The 23,473-nt window shown below is 37.9% G+C and overlaps 1 protein-coding gene across 1 annotated transcript in view; it reads left to right on the forward strand.

Moving 5' to 3' along the window:
* Positions 1–23,473, forward strand: part of PTPRN2 (protein tyrosine phosphatase receptor type N2) — a 1,540,415-nt gene that overhangs the window by 1,421,600 nt on the left and 95,342 nt on the right. Inside the window, exon 15 of the mRNA XM_072652081.1 lies at positions 17,936–18,083. Within this exon, the coding sequence (XP_072508182.1) occupies positions 17,936–18,083 (148 nt within the window). The remainder of the gene's footprint in view (positions 1–17,935; positions 18,084–23,473) is intronic.

Here is a 23,473-nt window from a genome sequence, read left to right on the forward strand (position 1 = left end):
CTTTCATAGTGTTTGCAGTCTCAAAACGAATGCTGGAAATATCACTTGTGTCTGATTTTTTACCTTGCTACATTTGATTTCTATGACTCACTTTATCCATTCATATTCTGTGACTTTTCCTGGTTTAATTTGGGGACTATCTTTTAAAGTCTATATCATTTGACTAGGTAGGAAATTTTAAAGCCTTCATAATGAAGAAGTCTAGGTAGATAACACTGATCCTATGATGAGGTGATTATTAGGAAAAGAAAACATGGGATACTGTTTAAACTGTAACAACTTTGAAAATAATTTGCAAAAGTAATTTTGAAATTCCAAGCCCATAAAGCCTTGAGCCTCCATTTCTTGGTACCACCAGTTCTGGTACTAATGTACCATTTTTTTTGTAAGCCACCTTCATTCATTTCTAATATTTCCCAGTCCAGTAGGTTAAGGGAATCATTGAGTCAGTTTTCCTCTCAACCACAGAGTCCAGTGAACTTCCCCCCCACCAAAAATACAGACCATCCCAAAGACATCAAAAGATGTTTCCTTCACTTACTCTGTTGTCCTTAAGGGTTATTCCTCTACCTAAAAGGTCATAAAGTTGAATTCCAATAACAGATGTTTACAAAGAGGAAGGTAGTAAGTAAGCATTCCCTGATAGCTGGATCTTTATTTCAGAGCTGGAGGGACCTTAGTGGCCCTTCAGGGGCCTCCAGTCAACTCCCCTCATTTGACAGATGAGTAAAAATCAAAGCCTGGTGGCCTCCTAAAGTACACACAGATTTTACAAGATGGAGGATTTGGTCTTGTCTAGTTCCTGACTTTCATTTCTGGTTATCTATCATTTATTTTAATTTCTTGGGTAAATAGAGGTAGAATTCTGTGTTCTCTACCATAATCTTACGTTGACTTGAGTAAGTCAGCTGCTTTGGAAGGCAAGATCACCACATGACTCAATATGGAATAGTGGCAAAAAGAATCCCCGGCGTCTTTGTTTAGTGAGTCGGTGGCTTGCTCCAGACTGTTTTTCTGACCTCTCCCCTGATCATTAGTGTAGATTCAGTTCAGTGCGACTATACAGTTTGAAATTATTGCTTCCTGCAAAGCTTCACATAATTCCACTTAACCATGTTGTCTGTATGTATACATTTTACTTTAAATTGTTAATTTCAAATACCTTAAACATATTTGATGTGTAATATGGAAAATATGCCAAAAGCTATAAAATATGGCACTAGCCAACCAAATTGTCTTTTTTTTGAGGTTAGTCAAATTTCCTTCTTCATGAGCAATCTGGGAAATCTGGGGATTCCAGTTTTTCCTTTCTTGTTCTGACTTAAAAATTTGGTTTTGAACCGGAATATTATTAACATTGAGTTTTAATGTCGTAATCAAGACAAGTCATCTACTTTTAGGTTTAAGTAGAAATGCCATTAATCCAATTCGCCAAACCTTTATTAAGCATCTACTATTAGGAGACACTAGAAGTGCCCACTATGCTGTCAAAATGGCACCTTGGAATAGTATCGTACTCTATTATAAAGTTCTTACTCCCAGTTTTAATGAACAGGGACTTATATCCATTTAATTTTAAAACACAAATACTTAAAATAATCTAAGGAGGGAAGAAAATTTGAAATGAACTTTATTCTTTGCTTTGACAAGAGATTTGATTACAACGTCAGCAAATTAAAATGCATTGTGCTATAGAAGTCAGGAAAACAAGGGAAAGCTTAAGAAAGAAAGGTTTCCCCAAAATAACTGTATTGCTTTTAAAACTTACCTTCCACCAAAATAGAGAAGATGGATTAATGAAAGTTCATTCATGGCAATATCTTCTTAGGGCTAATTTCATTGGTACTGTTTCAATTTCTTTTTTTTTGTGTGCACCTTCGAGGCAGTGGTCTTCTCTAGAGAGCTTCTGTGAAGCCATTGTTTGTAGCCTGAAGTTAGTACGTTCAGTAGATCTCATTTCCAGAAAAGTGCTGATAGTGGGGCCTGGGGCAGATGATGGGGAATATGTTTGTTTTAAACTGGGGCGGGGGTGGAGGGGTGGTCTTACGTGGGAGTTTGTTTAATTTTAAAATGTTTCAAAATAATAAATTTTAGGATTCCATTTTAGAAACTTCTTTTTATTTCCCCTTTCCCCCGTCATTCTTGCCTCCCCCCTCTCAAGATCTCACCCCATCCTTTTTTTGCGCTCACAAAGGTCAAGACAACATGTAATTTTCAGGAGTGTTAACCGAGCTGAAAACCTGCGTCAGTCCACACCAGGTTGTAGTCCGCTATTTCATTTGGATTTCATTGAGCACCTTTGGCAGCTGGAAGCTGTAAGAAAAAGGATTAGCAAGTGTTTGTCTGACACACACTGATCCCAGCACCTGCTGATTGGATTGAAATAATCCTTTTACACATTACAAAAGTCCATTATCACAGCATTAAGAGTGGGGGAGGCAACCCTATCCACTACATCAAGGGGTGTATTAATTTAGTCAAATAGAGCACTAGCACCACTTAACATCCTTATGACTTATTAGAATTGCAACGCATCTTTGATATGCTATAGCTTTGACGTTTCTCTCTTCCCTCACCTCCCATGTCCAGTTGGAAAGTTCTGCTTGGACAACATCTCTTGAATTCTTCTCTTTTCACCTTTCCTTCTTCCCAGCTCTTCTTGCTCCTTCTCCCTTGTCCAGTCAGTTCTTCAACAGTTCTCAAAACATCACTGATCATGTCATTCCATTCATCACAAAACCTTGGGTGGTTCCCCATTGTCTGCTGAATAAAAACATAAGTCCCTGATCCTGGCACCTGGCTTCAGTCTCTCTTATCAGCCTTTATCTCATATAGTCTATATTCTAGCAGAATTGGACTACTTCTACCTCCTGCTCTTATCCTACACTATTCTCTCTCCATGATATTGTTCATACAAAACCTAATCCCTGAAAGGAAGAATAGGATGGCAGAAAGAACATTTGTTTTGGAGTCAGGGATCTAGGTTTTCAAACCACCTTTCCTTAGTTCTTTGGGCTCTTCAAAATGAAGGGATTGTATTAGGTCAGGGTGTCTTACCTGGATCTCTTTGGCAGTGTGGTGAAGCCCTTCTCCTAATAATATTTTGTTGCATATTCATAATTGAAAGAAATGCTAAGCTTCAGTTAGAGGTTAGTAAAAATAATAATATAAATGTTTCCCCATACAATTTCACTGAGTCGTGGAAATCTATACCAGATGGTCTCTGGGGTCCATTCCAGTCCCATATTGTATAGTACAGTCTTGTCTCTCCACCTTCATCTCTGTCTGATGGAAGACCTACTTCCTGTTAAGGCCCAATTTAGCAATTTCTTCAGAAAGTTTTCCCTGGGGAAAAAAGAGGGGGAGAGGAAAAAGAAATTATCATAACCTTATTATATTTTTAAGGAATAGCAAATTGTACATAATTCAAAATTTAAAAAAGAAAGTATACCCTGAATTTCTCTTCTCTCCTCCCTGAACGTGCTTCTCCTCCACCCCCCATAGACATTGTATTTTGGACTTGAATTTCCTTATAGCAAAATTATTTCAATACATGCTTTTTTCTCTCCATTTCGACCCTAGAGATCAAGGTCTGTGTCACATCTATCTCTCTAATTCCCAGCACCTACCAGAGAACCTTGAATCTAGTAGTAGGCCATTAGTAAATGTCTGCTGACTCCATATTTCATTTGTAGCATAAACTCTGGTCTGTTGCATGAGACATAATATATCATTTAGCTTTTCTCAAAGCACATAGATACCTTTTCTCAGTACTTAATGTCAGCATAAGTGAAGTTATATCCCTTAGTCCAGTTCAGTGTATAACCAATTAGTACATTCTTGAGTTCTAAATTTGAGGAACAGTGTGACATTAAATAGTGCTTAAAGCTGCCAATTCAGTGTTGTCTTTTACCATTCTCTTTCAAAATTACCCTTTAATGGATGTTACCTCACTTCTTCCTCTTAGAATCCCTAACTGCCGTAAGACCCAGCTCAAGTGTAGCATTGGACATGAAGACTTTCCTGATGCCCATGGGTGCCAATGCCTCCCACCCTGGCCAATGACCCTCTTTCTGTTTTGTGTATATCCATAAGTGTACATGCTTCCTTTGATAGAATTGCAGCCTCCCTAAGGGCAGGGAAAATGTCAATTTTGTCTTTGTATCCCCAATACCTACAGCAGTACTTAGCATACAGTAGGTGCTTAATAAATTCTTACTTTTTGATTAATTGGCATATTACCATAGTTGTTGTCTTGATGACTAGTAACAACATAGTCATTTTTTCATTTTCTGAAAATTAAGAAGAAATCTGTATCTAGAAGTTAGACCTGTTTTCAAATCCTACCTATGTTTCTTTCCACCTGTGTGACCTTAGCAAGTTGGTTCTCACCCTTGGGTCTCAGTTTCTTCATCTGTACAGTAAGAGCGTTGGACTAGGTGGCCTTTGAGAATCTTCCAGGTCTGGACTTGTGATCTTTAAGTACTATGAGCTTTTGCTCACATATTTAGCATTTCCTATAATGGCAAAATAGCTGTAGCACTAAACTATCAGGCCTGGTTCACACCAACCTTACTGGTTAAACAAGGAAGCTATGACTAATCTGTGCAAGAGATAGAAGATGCAAAGTGCCAAGCCCAGTTCAGAATGCTGAAAGAAGAGATTCTGGGAAGAAGCTGACAGGAAAGGAGCTAAAAGTTCGTATCATCCCTGTACCCTGCTTGCTACATTAGAGATTTCAGGGAACTTGAAATTTACATGAAAGTGAAATTTATGGCTTTTCCTCTTTCTTGGTTGAACTGAGTTACCTTGCTCCCAATGGGGGAGTTCCTTCATTCTGTATGGCATATATTCTCCTATGGATACTTTCTCTGATTTCCATTTTACTATTGACTTGGATAAATGGATTTCCTTGCTACTTACTATGTTATGTATATTCATTGTGGATTGGTATTTGGTAGGAAGGGTGTCAAGCCTTGGATGTAAAGCTTCTGTCATCCTCCTTCCATTAAAGAAGCAGCAATCAGAAGTTAGCTAAAATCACATCCTCTAGATGAATAATATATAAGGGAGCAGATATATATAATTCTAGCCCAGTACCCCACTCTCTTTGAGGAAAGCAGAGATGGCTAAACTTCTGACCCCAGCTTCTCCCTTCTCCTTCTGACAGGAATGACCATTTCTCTTGGAGAGGGCTAGGAGTAAAAGATGCTAGAGATGTCTGTCTTGCCTTCCTTTGAGCCACACAGTGACACCCCCATACTATACATGGGTGACAATTCTCATCAATTCAACCTTGATCCTCATGTAGGCACAGGACACTGGTCTCCACCAGTGAGGATAGAGTCCCATACCAATTGAATAAATTGGTACAATAGAATAAAGTATTATTAAGTATGAGCAATAGGGCAGCTAGATGGCACAGTGAATAGAGCACCAGACCTGAAGTCAGAAAAGACCTGAATTCAAATTTGGCCTCAGAAAGCTGTGTGACCCTGGGCAAGTCATTTAACCCTATTTACTTCAGTTTCCTCATTTGTAAAATGAGGCAGAGAAGGAATGGCAAACCACATCTTAGTCAAGAAAACCCCAAATTTATACACACGCCATGGGGCTTACCGTATTGGTGCCAGATTTAGTGTAGATGCTAAGTCCTACTGAAGCTCAAAACTCAAGCAATTCAGCAGTCTCCTGAGTAGCAGGGATGATGGCTATAACCTTCCACTCCTGACACCTAGCAGGATTTAAAGCATTTTCAAATATATTATTTCAGGGATTTCTTATCAGAATCCTAGTGATGGAGTCAAGGGAAGTATCTCCATTCCTCAGATAAAGAAACTGAGGTGAAAAGAGGTGACATGGGCTTGAGATCTGACTTTGACATTTATTAGAATCATTATAATAATAAGAAAAATTGACATCGTGCTTGAAACTCTGCAAAACACATCATATATATGTAGAAATCTCATTTTATCTGTAAAAAAAAAAAGAGAGAAAAGAAAACCCAAAATTGGGTCACATAGAGTCAGACACAGCTGAAAATGACTGAACAATAACAACAAAAATGAACAGATTCATTTGAAGTAATATATTGTGGTGATGGAGAGTTAATATAATTAATGTATTATCAGGATGAATTGGATTCACGTTCCTCTCTAACCCTTCTGGCTCTGTGACGATAGGCAAGGTACTTAACCTCTCTGCCTCTCAGGCAACTCTCAAGTTATAAATGGAATATGACCTAAGCTGCAGGAGGAAACCCACATACCTATAATATCACAGATCCTAATGTGATACTTATCTCTCGTTTAATGTTCAATAAAAACTTCACACAGTCACTGACGGTTGTGAAAATTGTAATAAAATATGTTCTGTTTCATTGAAAAATTAAGGTAGAAGTGCACCAGAATGGCCACTGAGAAAACTAAAGCTTCTTCGTTCCGAGAGTTATCTTGAGTTGTTGAAGAAAACGATAAGCCTGCTTCTATCTTCTCAGGATTTTCTAATTTTCTAAAAAGTTTTCTAATGATTAGTAATAAGCTTTTACTATGTACTCACAGACTGTCTGGCCCTCTGTTTTGCTGACTCCCAACTAGAAATGACTCTACCAAAATAGACATAGTCCTTGCTTTAAAAGAGTAAACAGTGTAGCAAGAAAACAAAGCAGAAAATTCCTGTGGGATATCTTGACAAGAAGTATGCATGCGGTTCCCCAGTCTTACAGTGACACTTTGGTGGCAATCTCAGCCTACATTTCTTTTTGGGTGGTTTTGTTTTGTTTTTTTGTTCCTTTGTTTGTTTGTTTTGCAAGGTAATCCTAGTTAAGTGAGTTGCCCAGGGTCACACAGCTAGTGTCAAATGTCTGAAATCTGATTTGAACTCCAGTCCTCCTGATTCCAGGGCTAGTGTTCTTTCCAAGGCACCCCTTCCCTCCCCCACACACGTACATTTCTTCCTAGGTTCCATTTCAGGTGGTACACACCTGACTTCTGTAGTATAGCTGTAGCATGATACAACTATCTTCCTGCAAAATTTAGCTGGTGGAGCCCAATATGCCAGGCACAGTTTACTCTCCTAATTCCTTTCCCCTCCTTTTTAAAGAATGCTTAAACAAAGCAAACCAAAATTAACACCCTATGCCTCTGTTCTCTTTGGTCAGAGGTTGCAGCTATGCTTTCTGCCGTGTAAGGCCTAAGTAAAGTTCTGGCTTTTCTGTGCAATCTTGCCTAACCTTTCCAGCCCCCAGAAATCTCCACTTCCTGCTCCAAACCCATGTAGCCCTTCTTGTCTAGATTATAGAAACACAATGTGACAGAGTAGGAAGAGCTATGACCTTACAGTAGCCTCTGCCACTTAACTCTCCATGTGGCACAGGGAAAAATCACTTCCCAGAAGTTCAGTTTCCTCACCCCTAAGATGAGAATAGCATTTGCAAAGAATTATTCAGGGGAAGGTGTTCTGTAACAGTAAAGAAGGAAAGGGGAAGAGGAGCATCTAGAAAGATGACAGGACAACTGCCAAAACATCATGCTTGAGTTTCTTTTGTTTCAAAAAATATTTTTGATAAAAATGGGCAATGTTGCCCCTCCAAAGATAAAAACCTCATTTAAATTCATCCAAAACATTAATCTGAGGTGTAATGCCAGTGTGTGCACCCCTCTCCTCCAAGGCTGGATCCCCTAAAAAATATTTTTTCTTGAATCTATGTACTGAAGGTCTGTATTGACTTGGATTTCCTGGTGAAACTTCCCCTTCCTTTCTTCCTTCTCCAGCTTTGCCAGTCTGTCTATATAACCTTGGACAAGATGCTTCCAACTGCTCATCTTTAAAATGAGGGATTTGGACTAGGTTGCTTCTGAAGTCAGGTATCCCTCTGCAGGGAGAGCAGGATCTCTAAACTCTAAGAATCTTGAACATCCCATAACCTCTGGATGTTGTAGCATCAACCTATTTAGTCTACGTAGGGTTCCTCTGTTATGATACAAATCAGTCTTCTTTACCATAATTATAGAATGCAAGAATTGTTGTTCTGAATCAGGACAGACAACCATCCATCTATCTAGCTATCCTAATGTTCCATCTTTGACAATGATGCCAGGAAGATTTTGCTGGGGACAATGATGATCAGTTCAAAAAATTAGGAAGATACAGGAAGACAATACCCTCCTACCTATATTCTGAGACTGTCTTAATAATCACTTTGTGATTATCGTATGTAATTGTACTTAAATGCTTCAGATCAAATCAGCAGATAATTATTGAGTGTTGTCATCTTGAACAATCTCCTGGGGGTACTAACTTCCCTAAGCACACTAGTCAATATATTAGATAGTACTTTTCATAGGATCAAAAATTATAACTCATGGAAAAGTCAGAGGCCATCCAGCTTAACCTTCCTCATTTTGCAGATGAGAAAACCAAGGCTTAGAACAGTAAATGATTTGCCCAAGTTCCCATGGGTGATGTAATAATTGAAATTTGAACCCAGGTTGCCTGAATGTAGATCAGTTGTTCTTTCCCCTGTACTGTCTTTTTCCCTCTCATAATTTTCTTGATGCTTTTTCCTTCAAGTTTCAATTTCATTCAATGTGTATTTATTGAGAATATATTCTGAAGTAGCTTCCTCAAGTTGCTAGCAGTCTCATAAGAGAGACAAAACATATGCACAAGAAAGAAACAACATGAACTGATTAAATACCAAAGAGCTGCCCCCATTCCACCAATACTGGTGTTTAGGGATTTGGAGAGCATGAATCCATGATTTCTTTGGCTTTGATCCTATCAGGAGCAGCATTGATAAACAATTATTATTATTAAATATTCATTAGTAATAAGCATTTATTACTAAAATAAGGTAATAAGATATTTTTTACCTCTCACTAATGTCTATGCTAAGAATCTGGTATTGTATCCATACAAGATACTTTTTCACTTGCTGGCAATATGTAAGGGTAGGGGCCAGGGATTGGGCCTGTGATGACATACAGTATATAGTATGGTAAACTCCCAGGTAAGCTACTCTTTCTGATGCAGGTCAGTGACTTCTCTGAAATTTAGAGTATTAGAGAAAATTTGTCTTGAGCATTGAGAAGTTAAGTAATCTGTCTTAGGCAGAACTTTCTAGCATGAGGGCTAACTTGCCATCTACTCTGCCACCCTGCCTTTAGGGATACACAGAGGTATTAAAAACAGTCATTCTTCTGATGGAGCAGACAGACAGACAGACAGACAGATGGGTGAATGGACAGATAGACAAGATGGATGGATGGATGGATGGATAGATGTGTATTGTGTAGGTATATACACATGTAATATACCAGTGTATATACGCATATAATATATATATATATATCTATATATACATACATATACACATTTAAATATACAGAAAAAGAAAAGTTGCAATATAAGGTTGCCCATGCCAAGTGCTAAATGAGTGGTAAAAGCAATAATTATTTTAGGATAATAAGGAGAGATCAAACAATGTGATGTAGAAAGACCAGAGAGGAAATAGGGATTGAGTTGGTCTTAAAAAAAGGCACATGGAAAGCCTTGATTAGAAAATACAATATCCTCTCCCAGTCTTCTTGTTCTTTTAAGATGAAATAGCCTAAACTTTCTAATCTTTGATGATTTCAGTTGTCTTCCACTTTTTTGGAGAAATCTTGACCTTGTGAATGGACTTCAAACACTTAGTTTCCATTCTAACCTCTGATATTTTCTAACTATATGACCATAGAAAAAATAATTTTCCCTCTCTGATCTTCAGTTTCCCTCTCTGTAAAATGGGAAAAATGATCCTTAACTTACTGTTATGAGGTTTAAATGAGATAATTTATATGAGGCATTTCACAAATTTCCAAGCCCTACCTAATTGCCAGTTGTTATTTTTAGCACCATTGTGGCTTCCTGGACTAAGCAGCATGAAGTCTTATGGCAAAGGCACATGATATAAATGGTATAGGTATGAGATCATCTTCTAGGTTGCCTGTTCTTGGAGGTTTTTTATGGAATATTCATGGAAGTCAAATGTCAAGGATTATATTTTAATGCGCATCCTATAGTCAGAGATCTAACTATGATGGAATGAATGGGACTTTATTCCCAGGGGCTTCACTATTGGAGGGGGGTGAGTGTGAATAGATTTCTTTCTCCGTAGAAATCTGAGTCCACTGTCTACACATGGTCTTCCATCATACTGATACATCCCCACTCCCTCACCCAGACTAGGGAGGTCTCTTCTGGAGCACACCTTTACCTTCAAGTCTCATGAAGATGTTGGCCCATCTTAGGTATGGGCCACCCCTTTCTCAAAACAATTTCACTACTAGTTGGACTGTTCTAACCAACCTGATCCCACAACTCTCATCTCTGGAAGTCTGTTCTCTACTGCCTCTACCCCAGCCCCAACTTTTTATCTAGGGAGTGAAAAAATTGTTAGCTATATCTCACCATTAAGTCAGCTGGGAAACCCAAAAAGGACCTATAATATCTGAGAGTGTATAACTTTAATTTTTTTAACCTCTCCCCTACTTTATTTTTATAGTTTTTCTCGATGCCCAGACTATTCATGGAATAGAGGCTAATTACCACCAACGCAGAACTATATTTGCTTGATACCCATGTACTCTGATTATTTAGTAGAATTATCACATTATAGTTATAAGGTATGTCCAAAGGAAGGTGTTGAGTTGTTGATAAGAAAAATACCATAGAGTGCATGGAGAGAGGCACTTGAAAAAAATTTTTTTAAACTATGATAATTTTCTGAAGTACTGTAAAAGATGAGTATATTAATAATTTAGCTTTCCAAATCTCCTAAATTCACTTCACCTTATCTCCCAAGAGCTTTAAAAGAAGAAATCCACTGAAATTTAGTAATCTCAGTACTTTTAGGAAAATAATATATTGCAGTTATCACTGTTACTTTACTTGTATTAAATTCTTCCCATGACCCATGTGCTACATGGATCACATGAAAGATACCCTCTCTGGTCTTGAGGAACCTCCACCCTTTGCCTGGGGTGCAAAATGCCTTAATCCAAAAGCCATGAAAGAAAAGAGGAAAGTCTGTGAAAATGTAGATGGAGGAAATTAAATCATTTTAATATAATAAATGACATTTCATAAAAATGCTAATGGACAAATATAGAGCAGATCAAATTGACAGGAGCAGAGCAGGATAAGCAACAAGCCTGTCGGTGCCATACATGCTGAGAGAATGAAAATTTTATCTGAATTTTAATATAATAAATTATATCTTTAGATTATTTAATTCTTAGTGGAGAAAATAATATTGAGATCTGCCCTCCCTAGGTGCCCCTGCCCCTACTCCAAGCTAACACTTGCTTATTAGATTCTGTTTTGTCTTTCTTGCAACATATTTGGAAATTCAAGCATACTTGCAGGATAATTTCACTTCACATAGTTAAGATAAATGTGGAAATTTAAATGACTACCGCTTATAGGAATTAAGATAATATCCAATCCCCTTTTCACAGACTATATTTGAGATTAGATTAAAGCTGCCATGGTTCATCATTTTAGAACTGCTCATGTCATATGGAATGGAATGTATTCATTCATAATGGATTTGGTAAAGGAAGTGCTTTTTTTTTCCAGAGAAGAGTTCTGACTTAAAAAAAGATGTTTTGCGATGAACAGTTCTGACTTCACTTACAAGATGGTGTGTTAACAGAAACTGAGAATAACTAGCAAAACGCAGTAAAACTGAAAATAGTAACTAGTGAGTTCTATCAATACAGTTAAGGCCAGAGAAGTTAGCATTTTCATAATGCTTAAATGTTAAAAAAATATTTTAAAATTATTAAATATTTTAAAAAATATTAAAAAAACACTTTTTCCCGTATTGGGACAACCACAATGTAAAAATGAGTATTTGATATATAATCTCTTACCACATACATTTCTGCCAAATGATAACAACATTAATAACTCATTTACATCACCCTCTAAAGTTTGCAGAAAGTGATTTGGGTTTCTAATGATAAAATATTGCTGGATTTGGAATTTGCCTCTTCCTCTCTTACCTTTACTTTTACCTTCTCTCCCAATCCCTAGGCCATTCAGACCCCATGGAAGGAATGATGTGACTGTTTATACCATTTGGATAACATGAGAGTCAACAATTCTAATTCTTCCAGTTACATAGAGGACCACGAGGCCTCACTTTCTGTCTGCTTTTGACATTAAGGTCCTCTCCATCTTGCCATCCACCTGCCTCTGTCCCCTTAAGATCCACCCCACAGATGAACAGTTTTATGTGCTATCTCCCCAAACTTCTTGAGATAAGGACTATCTTGCTTTTTTCTGTTTCTATCCTCAATGTTGAGCACACTGTTTATGTTTAATATTTTTTCATTCATTTCAAAACAGATAGCTTCTGGAAAGCAAACAATCAGTTTATTTGAAGTGAGGTGATAGATTTCAGGGACTGAAAGGAAAGAGGAAGCTTTTTTTCACACCATTCAGTTTCTTTTATAATTTATTCATTTGAAAACAACTGGTTCAGTCTTATTATGAACTTGAATTCTTATTATGAACTATAATTCTGATATTCAGGTGCCAAAGTTGAAGGCATCTAAGAAAATGACTCCATATTTAGTTACCTCTTACTCATATGTATCCTTAAAATTAATTAATTAATTCATCAAACATTTATAAATACTTATTCTGTGCATAGCACTGTTAGGTTAGAGCTGCATAGTCCCATAAAGGACTATAATATAAAAATAAATAATAACAATATCACATGAGTGTAATATACATTACATACGTGTATGTAAAAAAAAAAGACACACGGCATCCAGCTGCAGTCAGCAAGGCTTTAAGGAGAAAAAGGCATTTGAGTTGGCTTTAAAGGATGTGTTGGAATATAACAGGTGAAAGTGAAGAAAATTGCTCTGAAAATAATGTAAACAAGCTTGAAAAAGGTAAGCAAAGCAAGTGGTGGCCAAACGAGATGTAGCCTGTTAGGGGAACAGAAAGAGAAGTCCAGTTTGGACTCCTGGAGCATGGAAAGTTGTAATATATAAGTGATCAAGATGGGATGGCAGGGCAGCACTAGATTGTGGAAGGCCTAGAATGCCAGGCAAGTAAGTTTGTGTTACTCTGTGGAGTCCCTATCCCAGGGTTGTGGGAATTCAGTGGGAGAGTATTTGTAAAGCACTTAGCTCTGTCTGGGACATAAGGTGTCCCACTTAAAGGTGCTGATTCTCTGCCATTCTGTACCTTCAGTGTGTCAGGGGCTTTGGAGAAGTTTGACAAGTTATAAATCAAGCCTTTTCCCAAGAGAACTTACAATCACAGATTATTAAAAAACCAAAAAACTTTTCTGAGATTCATTGTCTTCAAAAACGTTTTTTTTTCTGAAGTTCTGCCATGGTGCCACAAAACTGTCTAAATGCTCAGTCATTTAAGAAAGGTGTTAATAAGTAGCAACTCATCCAAATATCAGCAAGGAGGAAGAAATTCAGAGTGTACGGATAACACACATTTAATCAACAAGCCTTTGTTAAGTATTTAGTGTGTTCTGGACACTGTACTAAGCATTAGTGTTTTAAAGGAAAAGTCAAAATTGTCTTACCTCTAAGAAGTCTCCATTCTAATTGAAGAGACTGTATTTATATAAGTAGTTCCATGTGAGATACCTACAGAGGAGAGAAAGGTATTCTTAGGGGGAAAAGCATGAGCAATTGAGGGTACTGGAAAAGAATTCCTGTAGAAAGTATGTTTTAAAATGAGTTTTGAAGGAAACCAGTTATCATTGGAGGTGGAGGTAAGGAGCCAGGGTATCCTGAGCGTGGGAAATAGCCTGTATGAAGTCACAGAGATGGAAGGTGAAGGGTCTGGTTTAGAGAGCATGAAACGGGGGAAGGAAGGGACTAATATCTAAGAACACTGGAAAGAGCAGTTTGTAAAAAGTACCAAATAGAGGAGTTTATTTTTAATCCTAGAGAAAGAGTTCTTAACCTGGGGTTTACAAACTTGTTTTTAAAATAATTGGATAACTATTTCAATATCTTGGTTTCCTTTGTAATGTCATGTGCTTTATTTGATGCATTTAAAAACATTATCTGAGGGAGAGGTCCATAGACTTCACTAGACTGTCAAGAGAGATAGCTAAATGGCTCAGCAGATACAGTGCTGGGTCTAGAGTCAGGAAGACCTGAATTCAAATCCAGCTTCAGACACTCCGTGACCCTAGACAAGTCCCTTAACCTCTGTTTGCCTTAACCAACTGGAGAAGGGAATGTCAAACCACTCCAGTATCTTTGCCAAGAAAACCCCATGGACTGTATTAGCGTGCTGTGGTCCATGGCGTCATGAAGGGTTAGACACACTGAACAACAACCAACACCATCCAAAAAGTCCTGTCCTAGAAGTATTAGGGAGTTAATGGAGTTTCTTGAATGGAGAAGGTAACGTGGTGAAGTTCTTCACTTCACAGAAATCCCTTCCACAACTCTGTGGAGTATGAATAGGACAGGGAGAGATTTGAGGCAAGAAGAGCAATTAACAAGATTCTTGCAACAGTCTGAAGCCGAGAGGCGATGGAACTGAAGTAGGATAGTGGCCATGTGAATGAAAAAAGGGGGCATATATGACAGATGTTGTGGAGAAAGAAGTGACAAGATCTGACAACTGGTTGAATATGTGGGGTGAATGAGAGCGAGGAGCTGAAGATCACCCTGAGGTGGTGAGTTTTTGTGACTGGGAGGATCATGACAGAATAGACAAGTTCTGAGGACGAAAGGGTTTGGGTCTTTTTTTTTTAATGAATTCCATTCTGGGTATGTTGAGTTTGAAATACCTACTAAATATCTGGGAGGTGAATGCATGAAATCCTTTTACTCCCTCTCTATAAGATTTCTAGACGCTGGATTACATTTTTCAAAATCATTAGAAGAGATCATAGTTTCTATACAGATTGGAATAAGTACATTTGGGAAGAGGAAGAGCATGAATTCTCGTTTCATTGTGTGAATGTATTGCAAAATATGCAAACAACAAAAAAAAGTCTGAGTACCAGGACATTCGTTCCAAGAAGAATAACATTTCCTTTGGGGCCGGTGATGCAGGCATGTCTTGTACTTTGAAATGCTTTCCCTTAAAAGAACGGTTGTTTCCCTACCGAACAGATCGATGAGAGAAAAGTGGATTGTGCTTGTAGGCACAGTAGTCTTTGTTGATGGCAGAATGTTCAGAGGGCTTTTGTTTCCTTTTCCTACATCTGATTATTTACTTCTGATAGCCAAGAAACCAGAAAAATTAAGATAGGAACAGCCAAGGGTCAAAATATTGGGTTTCTTTTTGTTAATGCTTCAAACTGTTAAAACATTTTGCATAAGTCAGAGCAGCCAAGTATCTTCAATGTCTCACGCCCAATAGATTTAGAAAAATGTGCCAATTAAAAGAAAAACCACTTCTGTGCAAACAGAAAATGGGAAAGAGGGGAAGCCCCATGAGGATGGTCAAAGCTACCTAGAATATTAATTAAGATATATGATGACTGTTGTTTTCATCTGAGCAGTCCCTGGGCAGTAAACAGATTCCCAAGCACCTGCCTACTCCCAGTGCTCTCCTACGGGGCATAATGGCTGGGTTCATTTTTCCATTGTCTGTGGAAATTCCTTAATACATGTCTGAAGAATGGTCTTAGGACCATCAGGATAATTAGTAGAAGCTGATATGGTGTATTAAAAAACAGTATGAACATTTTTTTTTTATTGACAAATAAATGCTTCCTTTGGAAAAGTGATCAAACCCAAGACCTGGCAATTTGTGAAGCTTGTAGACTGAGCCATGTGAGAAAACCTTTCTCTTTGTGAGGACTGAGTTAAAGGCTTGAAACCTATGCCAAAGTTTTGCATAAAGGACACAGTAGTCTCTGCTATCTGTGAGATGTTTTGAAGTACCTAGCTGACATGGTGGTTTGGTCAGATAAGGGATTTTTACAGTAAACAAAATGCATCCTTATGATATTATTTTTTGAGGGAAACATTTTCAGGGAATCACTTACAGGGTAGTAGCTATTAGCCAGCTTGTAGTTCTCTTAAAAAGAAAAAAGAAAATGGATGGTTTCCTGCAAAGCCTTTATCTGTAAAGATGCTATCTCGTGACTTTTCTTGCCCCTTTGGGGTTTATTAGGAGAAATGCTGCTTGGCTGAAGTGTTGCTATTTGTCTCTGGCTCCTAGGTCCTTTTATGTGAGATAATTGTTTCAAGCTATTATTTATCCCTTCTTTTACTTTGATTCAGACTTTTATGTACATAAATATATACATATGTACATACACATGCAAATGGTTATAGTTGACAATAAAAGGTAGGTTGCTATTTTTTTTAAAGTAGAGTCTTTATATGTGAATTTAAGGCAAGTGAAGAATAATAATGATAATAAATAATGGCTAGCATGTTATATATGTGTATATATATGCACTGCATTTACATATATATACATACATATTGCTTTAAGGTTTATAGAATACTTTAAAAATATTATTTAATTTTATTCTCAGAATAATCCTGAGAGATACTATTTGTATCTACATTTTATAAATGAGGAAACTGAGACTAAGGTTAAAAAACTTGTCCAAGATCCTGCAGTTGGTAAATATGTGAGGCAGGATTTGAACTCAGGTCTTCCTGACTCTAAGACCAGTGTTCTATCCACTACAACATCTATTTGCCTCTCTAATATTGTTTTATGTTACATTATCTAGGGCAGCTAGGTGGTGCAGTGGATAGAGTGCTGAGTCTGGGTCAGGAGGGCCAACCCCAGAGGCTTACTAGCTGTGTGACCCTGGGCGAGTCATCTAACCCTGTTTGCCTCCGTTTCCTTATCGGTGAAGTGAGTGGGAGAATAAATGACAAACCACCCCAGTGTCTTTGCCAAGAAAACCCCAAATGGAGTCACAAAGAGTTGGACACAGCTGAAATGACTATACCACATCCCATTATCAGTCACCATAGACCAGTGACGAGGATATCAGCCTACTAAGTACTCTCCAGAGAAAAAAAAGTCACATTTTACAATGTGGCATTCAGAGTTCTTGGTACTCTGGCCCCAACATAGGTTTTCATCTTGTCTGGTCAGTTTTTAATCTCTGATTGTGTCCCTACACTAAAATACTCCCACCTTATTTCGGATGGGGTAGTATAGTAGAATGAACAATTAATTTAAAACCAAACGACCTGGATTCAAATCCCAAATGTGCTACTTAATACCTGTGTGACCCTGAGCAAGTCACATCACTCTTCTGACACCACTTTTGTCACCTATAAATGAGGGGGTGAACCAGATGACCTGAAAGGTCCTTTCTAGTTCTAAATCTATGCCCTTCTGATCCTATGATCCTTCTTACCAGCCTCCAAATCTTACTCAGCTTTCAAGACCCAGCTCAAATCCTGCCTTAGGGAATTCAGCGAGACCTTCCCTGACCACTTAAGCCCACATTAATCTCCCCTTTCTCTGAACTATTGTAACCCTTATTATCTATGCTGCTCATTTAGCACTTAATTGTATACCGTCTTAAGTAATTAACTTCATATGTGTATGTCTTGACTATAGAATAAAATCCTAAAGGGAAAAAGACCTCAGCCTGTATTCCTTTTGTAATTCTTTCCCTCTCCTTCTCTACCAGCTGAACCATCTTATCCCTCTTGTAGGTCCTTGTCTGATGCTTCTCAGATGAAAGAAGTACGGAAAATTTAGCAGAGTTGGATACACTTAGGTTAACATCTGTAATTTTCATCACGGACCTTGGGTGAGGTGATAGAGGACATTCAGAGAGCTAAATGAGTTTTGGGCTTTGCCTCTGATATGTCAACGCTGCTTGCCTGTACTATACTACAGCGTCAGGCTGACCTTGGTAGAGAAGACTCTTCCTGATTCTGGTATCTTTTCATTTTAGTCCTACATGGAAGATCACTTGAAAAATAAGAATCGACTGGAGAAGGAGTGGGAAGCCCTCTGCGCCTACCAAGCTGAGCCAAACACATCTCTGGTAGCCCAGAAAGAAGAGAACCTGCAGAAGAATCGTTCTCCTACCGTGCTGACATGTATGTATCACTTCACATGAAGTATTGATGTTTTGTTTTACTGATCAGGACAATGATGAGTCTGGGTGGTATAATAGGCATGTATGGGTCACAGCACATAGAATGCTGGATGAAGACATGAGCTTGAATCCTGCCTCACAAGCTGTGTGATGCTGGGCAAGTCACTTAATCTCTCTTTGCCTCAGTTTCCTCCTCTGTAAAAATGGAGATAGCAATAGCCCCTTTCTCCCTGCATTTGTTGTCAGGATCAGAAGAGATAACATGCAAACCACCTTGCAGACCTTAATGTGCTATGTAAATGCTAGCTGTTATTATTGTGAATATCAAGATACTCAAATTATAAATGCCTTCGTTTCTTTTCGGTTTTCCGTGTTGGAGGTGAACAAAGATAGACAACAGTATTGGGGCAGTGGGGGATAGGCACACAGGTAGAAAGAATTGTATGGTGACAATTGTAGCAGCCTTCCCAAATTCATCAAGTGTAGTAGAATGCTCATTTTATCAACTTCTGTTTTACTTGTGAAAAGTGTGGTTCTGCTGCACAGAATCTGAATGCAGCATGTGAATCAATACACATTGCGGCTTCGTGTGAAGAAGCAATAATAAGGGTCATTTGGTAGCAGTGGCTCTGCCTCAGCTTGTGTAGGGCCAATCCTTGGCCCATCCAATATAAAAACACCAGCAGTTTGTAATTAGGGGGCCATTCACTAGATATTGAAGTCCAGCGAAGGAGTCCCCATGGGCTCTCTTGGAAACAGTACTTGGTATTTTCTAGTACCTTAGATACTGCCTGTCCTTAGCTGTTAAGCTTGCAATGAACTGTAAGCCTCAAGGTGATCAGCATTTATGCCTCACAAAAAAAGCCGCCTCATTTTGCTTGAAAGGTAGCAACTTGGGGGCATGATAGACTGTGAACTCAAATTCTAAATAGCATAGAGGAGTGTAATACTTGTTTTCTTACAGGATCAGTCCGTTGAACATAGCATATCCTAGTTCCCTTTCTCCCCCTACATACCCCCCCAAAAAAGCTAGAGGGCTTTGTAAAATAACTCTGAAAATAAAAGCTAGTAATGACGCGAGGCACCTGATGTCTCTGAGCCCATTTTCTCTTCTGTAAAATGGGAGTTACAGTTGTCATATTTCCAGACTCTCAAGTAAGCTCCTAAATTAGGTACTTTATGTAACACTATTAGGCACTGTCAACACTAGCCTCCAAAATGCTGCCTACAGAATTAAAGGCCCAATTTTATATAGGTTGTCTTTGTTAAGTTTTCCAGAACTGTAACCTTACTTGTGAGGACAGATAGCATAATGTGATGTCAAAAGCACTGGTTTGGGATTCAGAGGACTTGAATTAAAATCTCACCTATGTCACCTATCCCACTGTAGCCCTGAACAAGTCACAGCTTCCTTGGGCCTTGGCTCCTCATCCACAACAGATGGTTTCTAGAGTCCCCTTCCAACTCTAAATCTACAATTCTGTAATCCTAATTCCCATTTTATAGTAATACCTGAAATAAAATAATCTTGTTATCAGAAAGAAGTATAGATGTTTTGTAAACTATAAAGTATTATCTGCTATTGTCCTTCATTCTTTTGATTGAGATCATGTAAAGAATGCAGATAGAAAGACTAACCAATCAATTGTCAAGTATTTATTGAGCACCTATTTTGTATGAAACTCGGGCACTAAGGAGGATAGAAAGAAGAGTAAGATATAATCTTTGTACTCAACAACCTTACAGTCTAGGTAAAGGAAAAAAACTCTAACCACACAAAAAGTCAAATTAAATGGAACCATAGATAGAAATTTTAGGAAGAATATATTCTATGACAGAGATGTCAAATATGCTTTATATACCACAAGCAGCCCTCCACACTCCCAAGTGCAACCATAGCCAGATTGAAATGTAATGAGAAAATATTTAACAAAATAAAAATATAACAGGACATGGGTAAATGTTGCATGTGGTTTTCTAGGTCAATATTTGAGTCTGACATTTCTGCTCAACAAGTCAATGTGCTAGGTCATTGAGAAAAGTAAGATTAGGTTCTGACGCTACCAGAAGTTGTAAGAGAACAAGATTAGGAAAGACTGGCTATTTTTATCACGTAAACCCAGATTAAGTTCTCAATAGATGAAATCATGGCCATGTTGGTCCACCATATGTCACCCATTCCCATTTCTACCTTCCTACAAATTTCTCCAAAAGCCTCATTGCTCAAGATTTTACATCCCTTGATGAAAGATATTGCAAACAGCATACCGGGAGCTGCTCAGACTCTTGGTGACTTAGCCAAATTCCTGTAGGGATAATTATATGCTCTTTTTCTTGAGTCCCCACTACAATTTGTCTGGATATAATCATCTTTATTGTTCAGGATCAAAAAGGACTAGCTCTGTAATGAAGTTGCAAAATGTTGAAGAGTTTTTACCCTACAGGTGGTTATACTTCACTGAAAACTTGCATTGATTTTATTACAAATAAGAGGAAGGGTGTACTTAATACAAGTTATAATTGTAATTAGAACACGCCACCTTCTCAGCTTACACATTTTTTAGAAGTCCTGCCACTATGCTTCCATTTTCCCAAGCTAGAAACTAGAAGTCAACTATGAGTCTCTCTTCCATCTCCTATAGCCAAAATTTCACTAAGCCCTACTGTCTCTTTCTTTGAAAACTCTTAATCCCCCCCAATTATCCATTAGTTGTCACTATTCTAGCCCAGAACCTCATCTTTTGTTATTCAGTGATTTCAATCATGTCCAACTCTGTGTCACAGCATTTGGAATTTTCTTGACACAGATATTGAAGTAGCTTGCCATTTCTTTATCCAGCTCTTTTTACTAATGAGGAAACTGAGACAAACAGAGTTAGGTAACTTGCCCAGGGTCATACAGGAAGTGGATGCCTGAAGCCAAATTTGAATTCATGTCTTCCAGAATTTAGGTCCTGTGCTCTATCTACTGTGCTATCTGGTGCCCTAGGACCTCATTAACCCACACTGTAAAAATGCCCTCTAACTAGTTTCTCTGACTGTAATTTTCCTATTCAATACTACCAGACTAATCTTCCTAAAATATTGCTTTTATCTTATCATTCTACTGCTAAAAACTGACCATGGCTCCCTATGGTTTGCTACATTATCAAATAAATATAGGACTCATCATACATTTCTTGAAGACCGTGCTCTTTATATCAGAAGCCCTCAGAGATTCCACCAGGCTGAAGAGTTCTTGGGTACATTCAAGCAGCAGATTGAATCTGCTTCCAGAGGACCAGCCTACCTAAGACTGAAAACCACATCACCAGTGGCCACTCTGTGATAAACTTTTGGGTCATAGTTGGTCCATGAATCAATGAAAAATACAATATGGTCCTCAGTCCTGTGTGGCACCCAGCTGCTTCTACAGTGATAGTGGCAAAGGAGCAGGGAAGGGGGCATAGGGTGCTAGGAACCACAAAATGTTTAGACCATCTATACATTTTAAATAAGCTGTCAGTTGTCTAAATGGGAGGTTCATGTTCAGTGCTTCAAGAGAGGACATGCTTCTAGAGTAACAAAATTGCTTTTGTCTCAACATTCTCATTTTAAATGAAACCAGAAGAAAGTAGTTGAAGAAAGGATTTCTCAAAAATTTTCCTTGAAGATAGAAATAATGGAGTTGGGGAAGTTGGTTTTATCCCAATGCACCCAGAGGCAAAAGAAACATCATTTCATGAGATATTTCATTATCTCATATTGCTGTTTTAAAGATAAGTATTTGGGAGAAAATGAAAATGTTTTTTCAGACATTCACCAAAATTGATTGTAGAGAATAAAAAGAGATTCTATGAAGAACTTAATAAGATCCTCCAAATTAAATCAACATATACTTTGAAACCAGGTGACTTCAATGCAAAGATAGGAATTGCTAGAAATAAATGAGAAAGTATGGATCAGTGATTGATCAACTAGGCAGAAATCTCATGCCTCTATATCAGAATAGTTCCTTTGAAAAAAGAATCAGAACATTATAGACATGGTGAGTACTAAATAACGTCAACAGAAATTAAGTTGATCGTATCTTAATGGACAGGAAATAACTCAGTACTGATAGAGTAGTAAATAAGAGTCTTAGGCAGAATTTGAACTCAACACTTCCTTTCTGCAGACCTTGGTCTGTATTCTTACACTATCTGGTTGTCTCTATAAGCAAACACTTGACTTATGTGCTACACAGAGAGATGTTGTGGCCAAAGGTGACACTAGTTTGTAATCTAAAGTCATTTGTAAAATCTAATGGAGAAGAATGGTGGAAGAGTAAGGACTGTGTTATTTAACAAAACAGATGTGACACTGTCAAACTGGCTTGAAGAAAACTGCGAAAATCTCAAGTAAGCAAAGGCATTTAAGCATGAAAATGAAAGTGGACAATACAGAGAGAAAAAAATTTTTAAATCCGCAAAGATTTTTATAATGAGCCTTTTTTTTTTTTTTTACCATCAAGTACAGTAAAACCTTCCCTCTTGGACCCTGGCTTTACAGATGTACTTATAAAGGAGATAGATATGGCACTAAGGAGAACAAAGATGGGGAAAGCAATTGGATAGGACCAAGAATGCAAATAGGAGATTCAGGAAGGAAGCAATGCAATTATCAGTGCTGAGGAATGGATTCCTAAAGTATCTAAAGGAAGGGGAAAAAAGCAAAAACATGTAGAAAAGAATGAACTTCAGACCTTATTAATTACAGAAAAGGGTGACCAAGAGAACACAATATCAACTACTGACCTGCATACCTACTTTCCCACCTTTATAAATTTCCATGAGAATAATACATGTGTGTGTGACTATATGTGTATACACATATATGTATATCATGTGAAGAGTATCCTCAGTGAAGGTATCAGTAGGGAATAAGCAGGTTTAGCAGACTACATCTTTATTCTCACACAGTTGACTAAATAATGTAGCGAACACAACCTCCCCACTGTGATCAACTTTGATCACAAGAAATCCCTTGATTCAGTAAAGCAAAAGGGTGCCTTTCGGCTCCTTTCCAACAAGGTGTCTTCTATCCATATATCAAATTTATTCAAGATTCCTTGAAAGATAAAGCATCAGAGATAATCTTGTTTAAGTATCCTATGATATTAATATCAAGTGAAGCAAAAAATAGAGATATATGTTCACCAACAGTTTTTGCAATTGTCGTGGAGAAAATCGGGTAAAGTCCAAATTCAACAGAGATTTCCTATGTAGAGCAAGTTCCTTTGGTGTTCCTGTTGGCAAATGGCATATTGTTTATTGTTCCATGCCCCAGAACATTGCCGACCCTCTTCTAGAACTGCAGGGATTCAAAAGAGTTTGATCGAACAACATACACAGGAAAAAACACATGGATGAA

Source organism: Notamacropus eugenii, chromosome 3 (assembly GCF_028372415.1).
Source record: "Notamacropus eugenii isolate mMacEug1 chromosome 3, mMacEug1.pri_v2, whole genome shotgun sequence".
Classification (NCBI taxonomy): Eukaryota; Metazoa; Chordata; class Mammalia; order Diprotodontia; family Macropodidae; genus Notamacropus; species Notamacropus eugenii.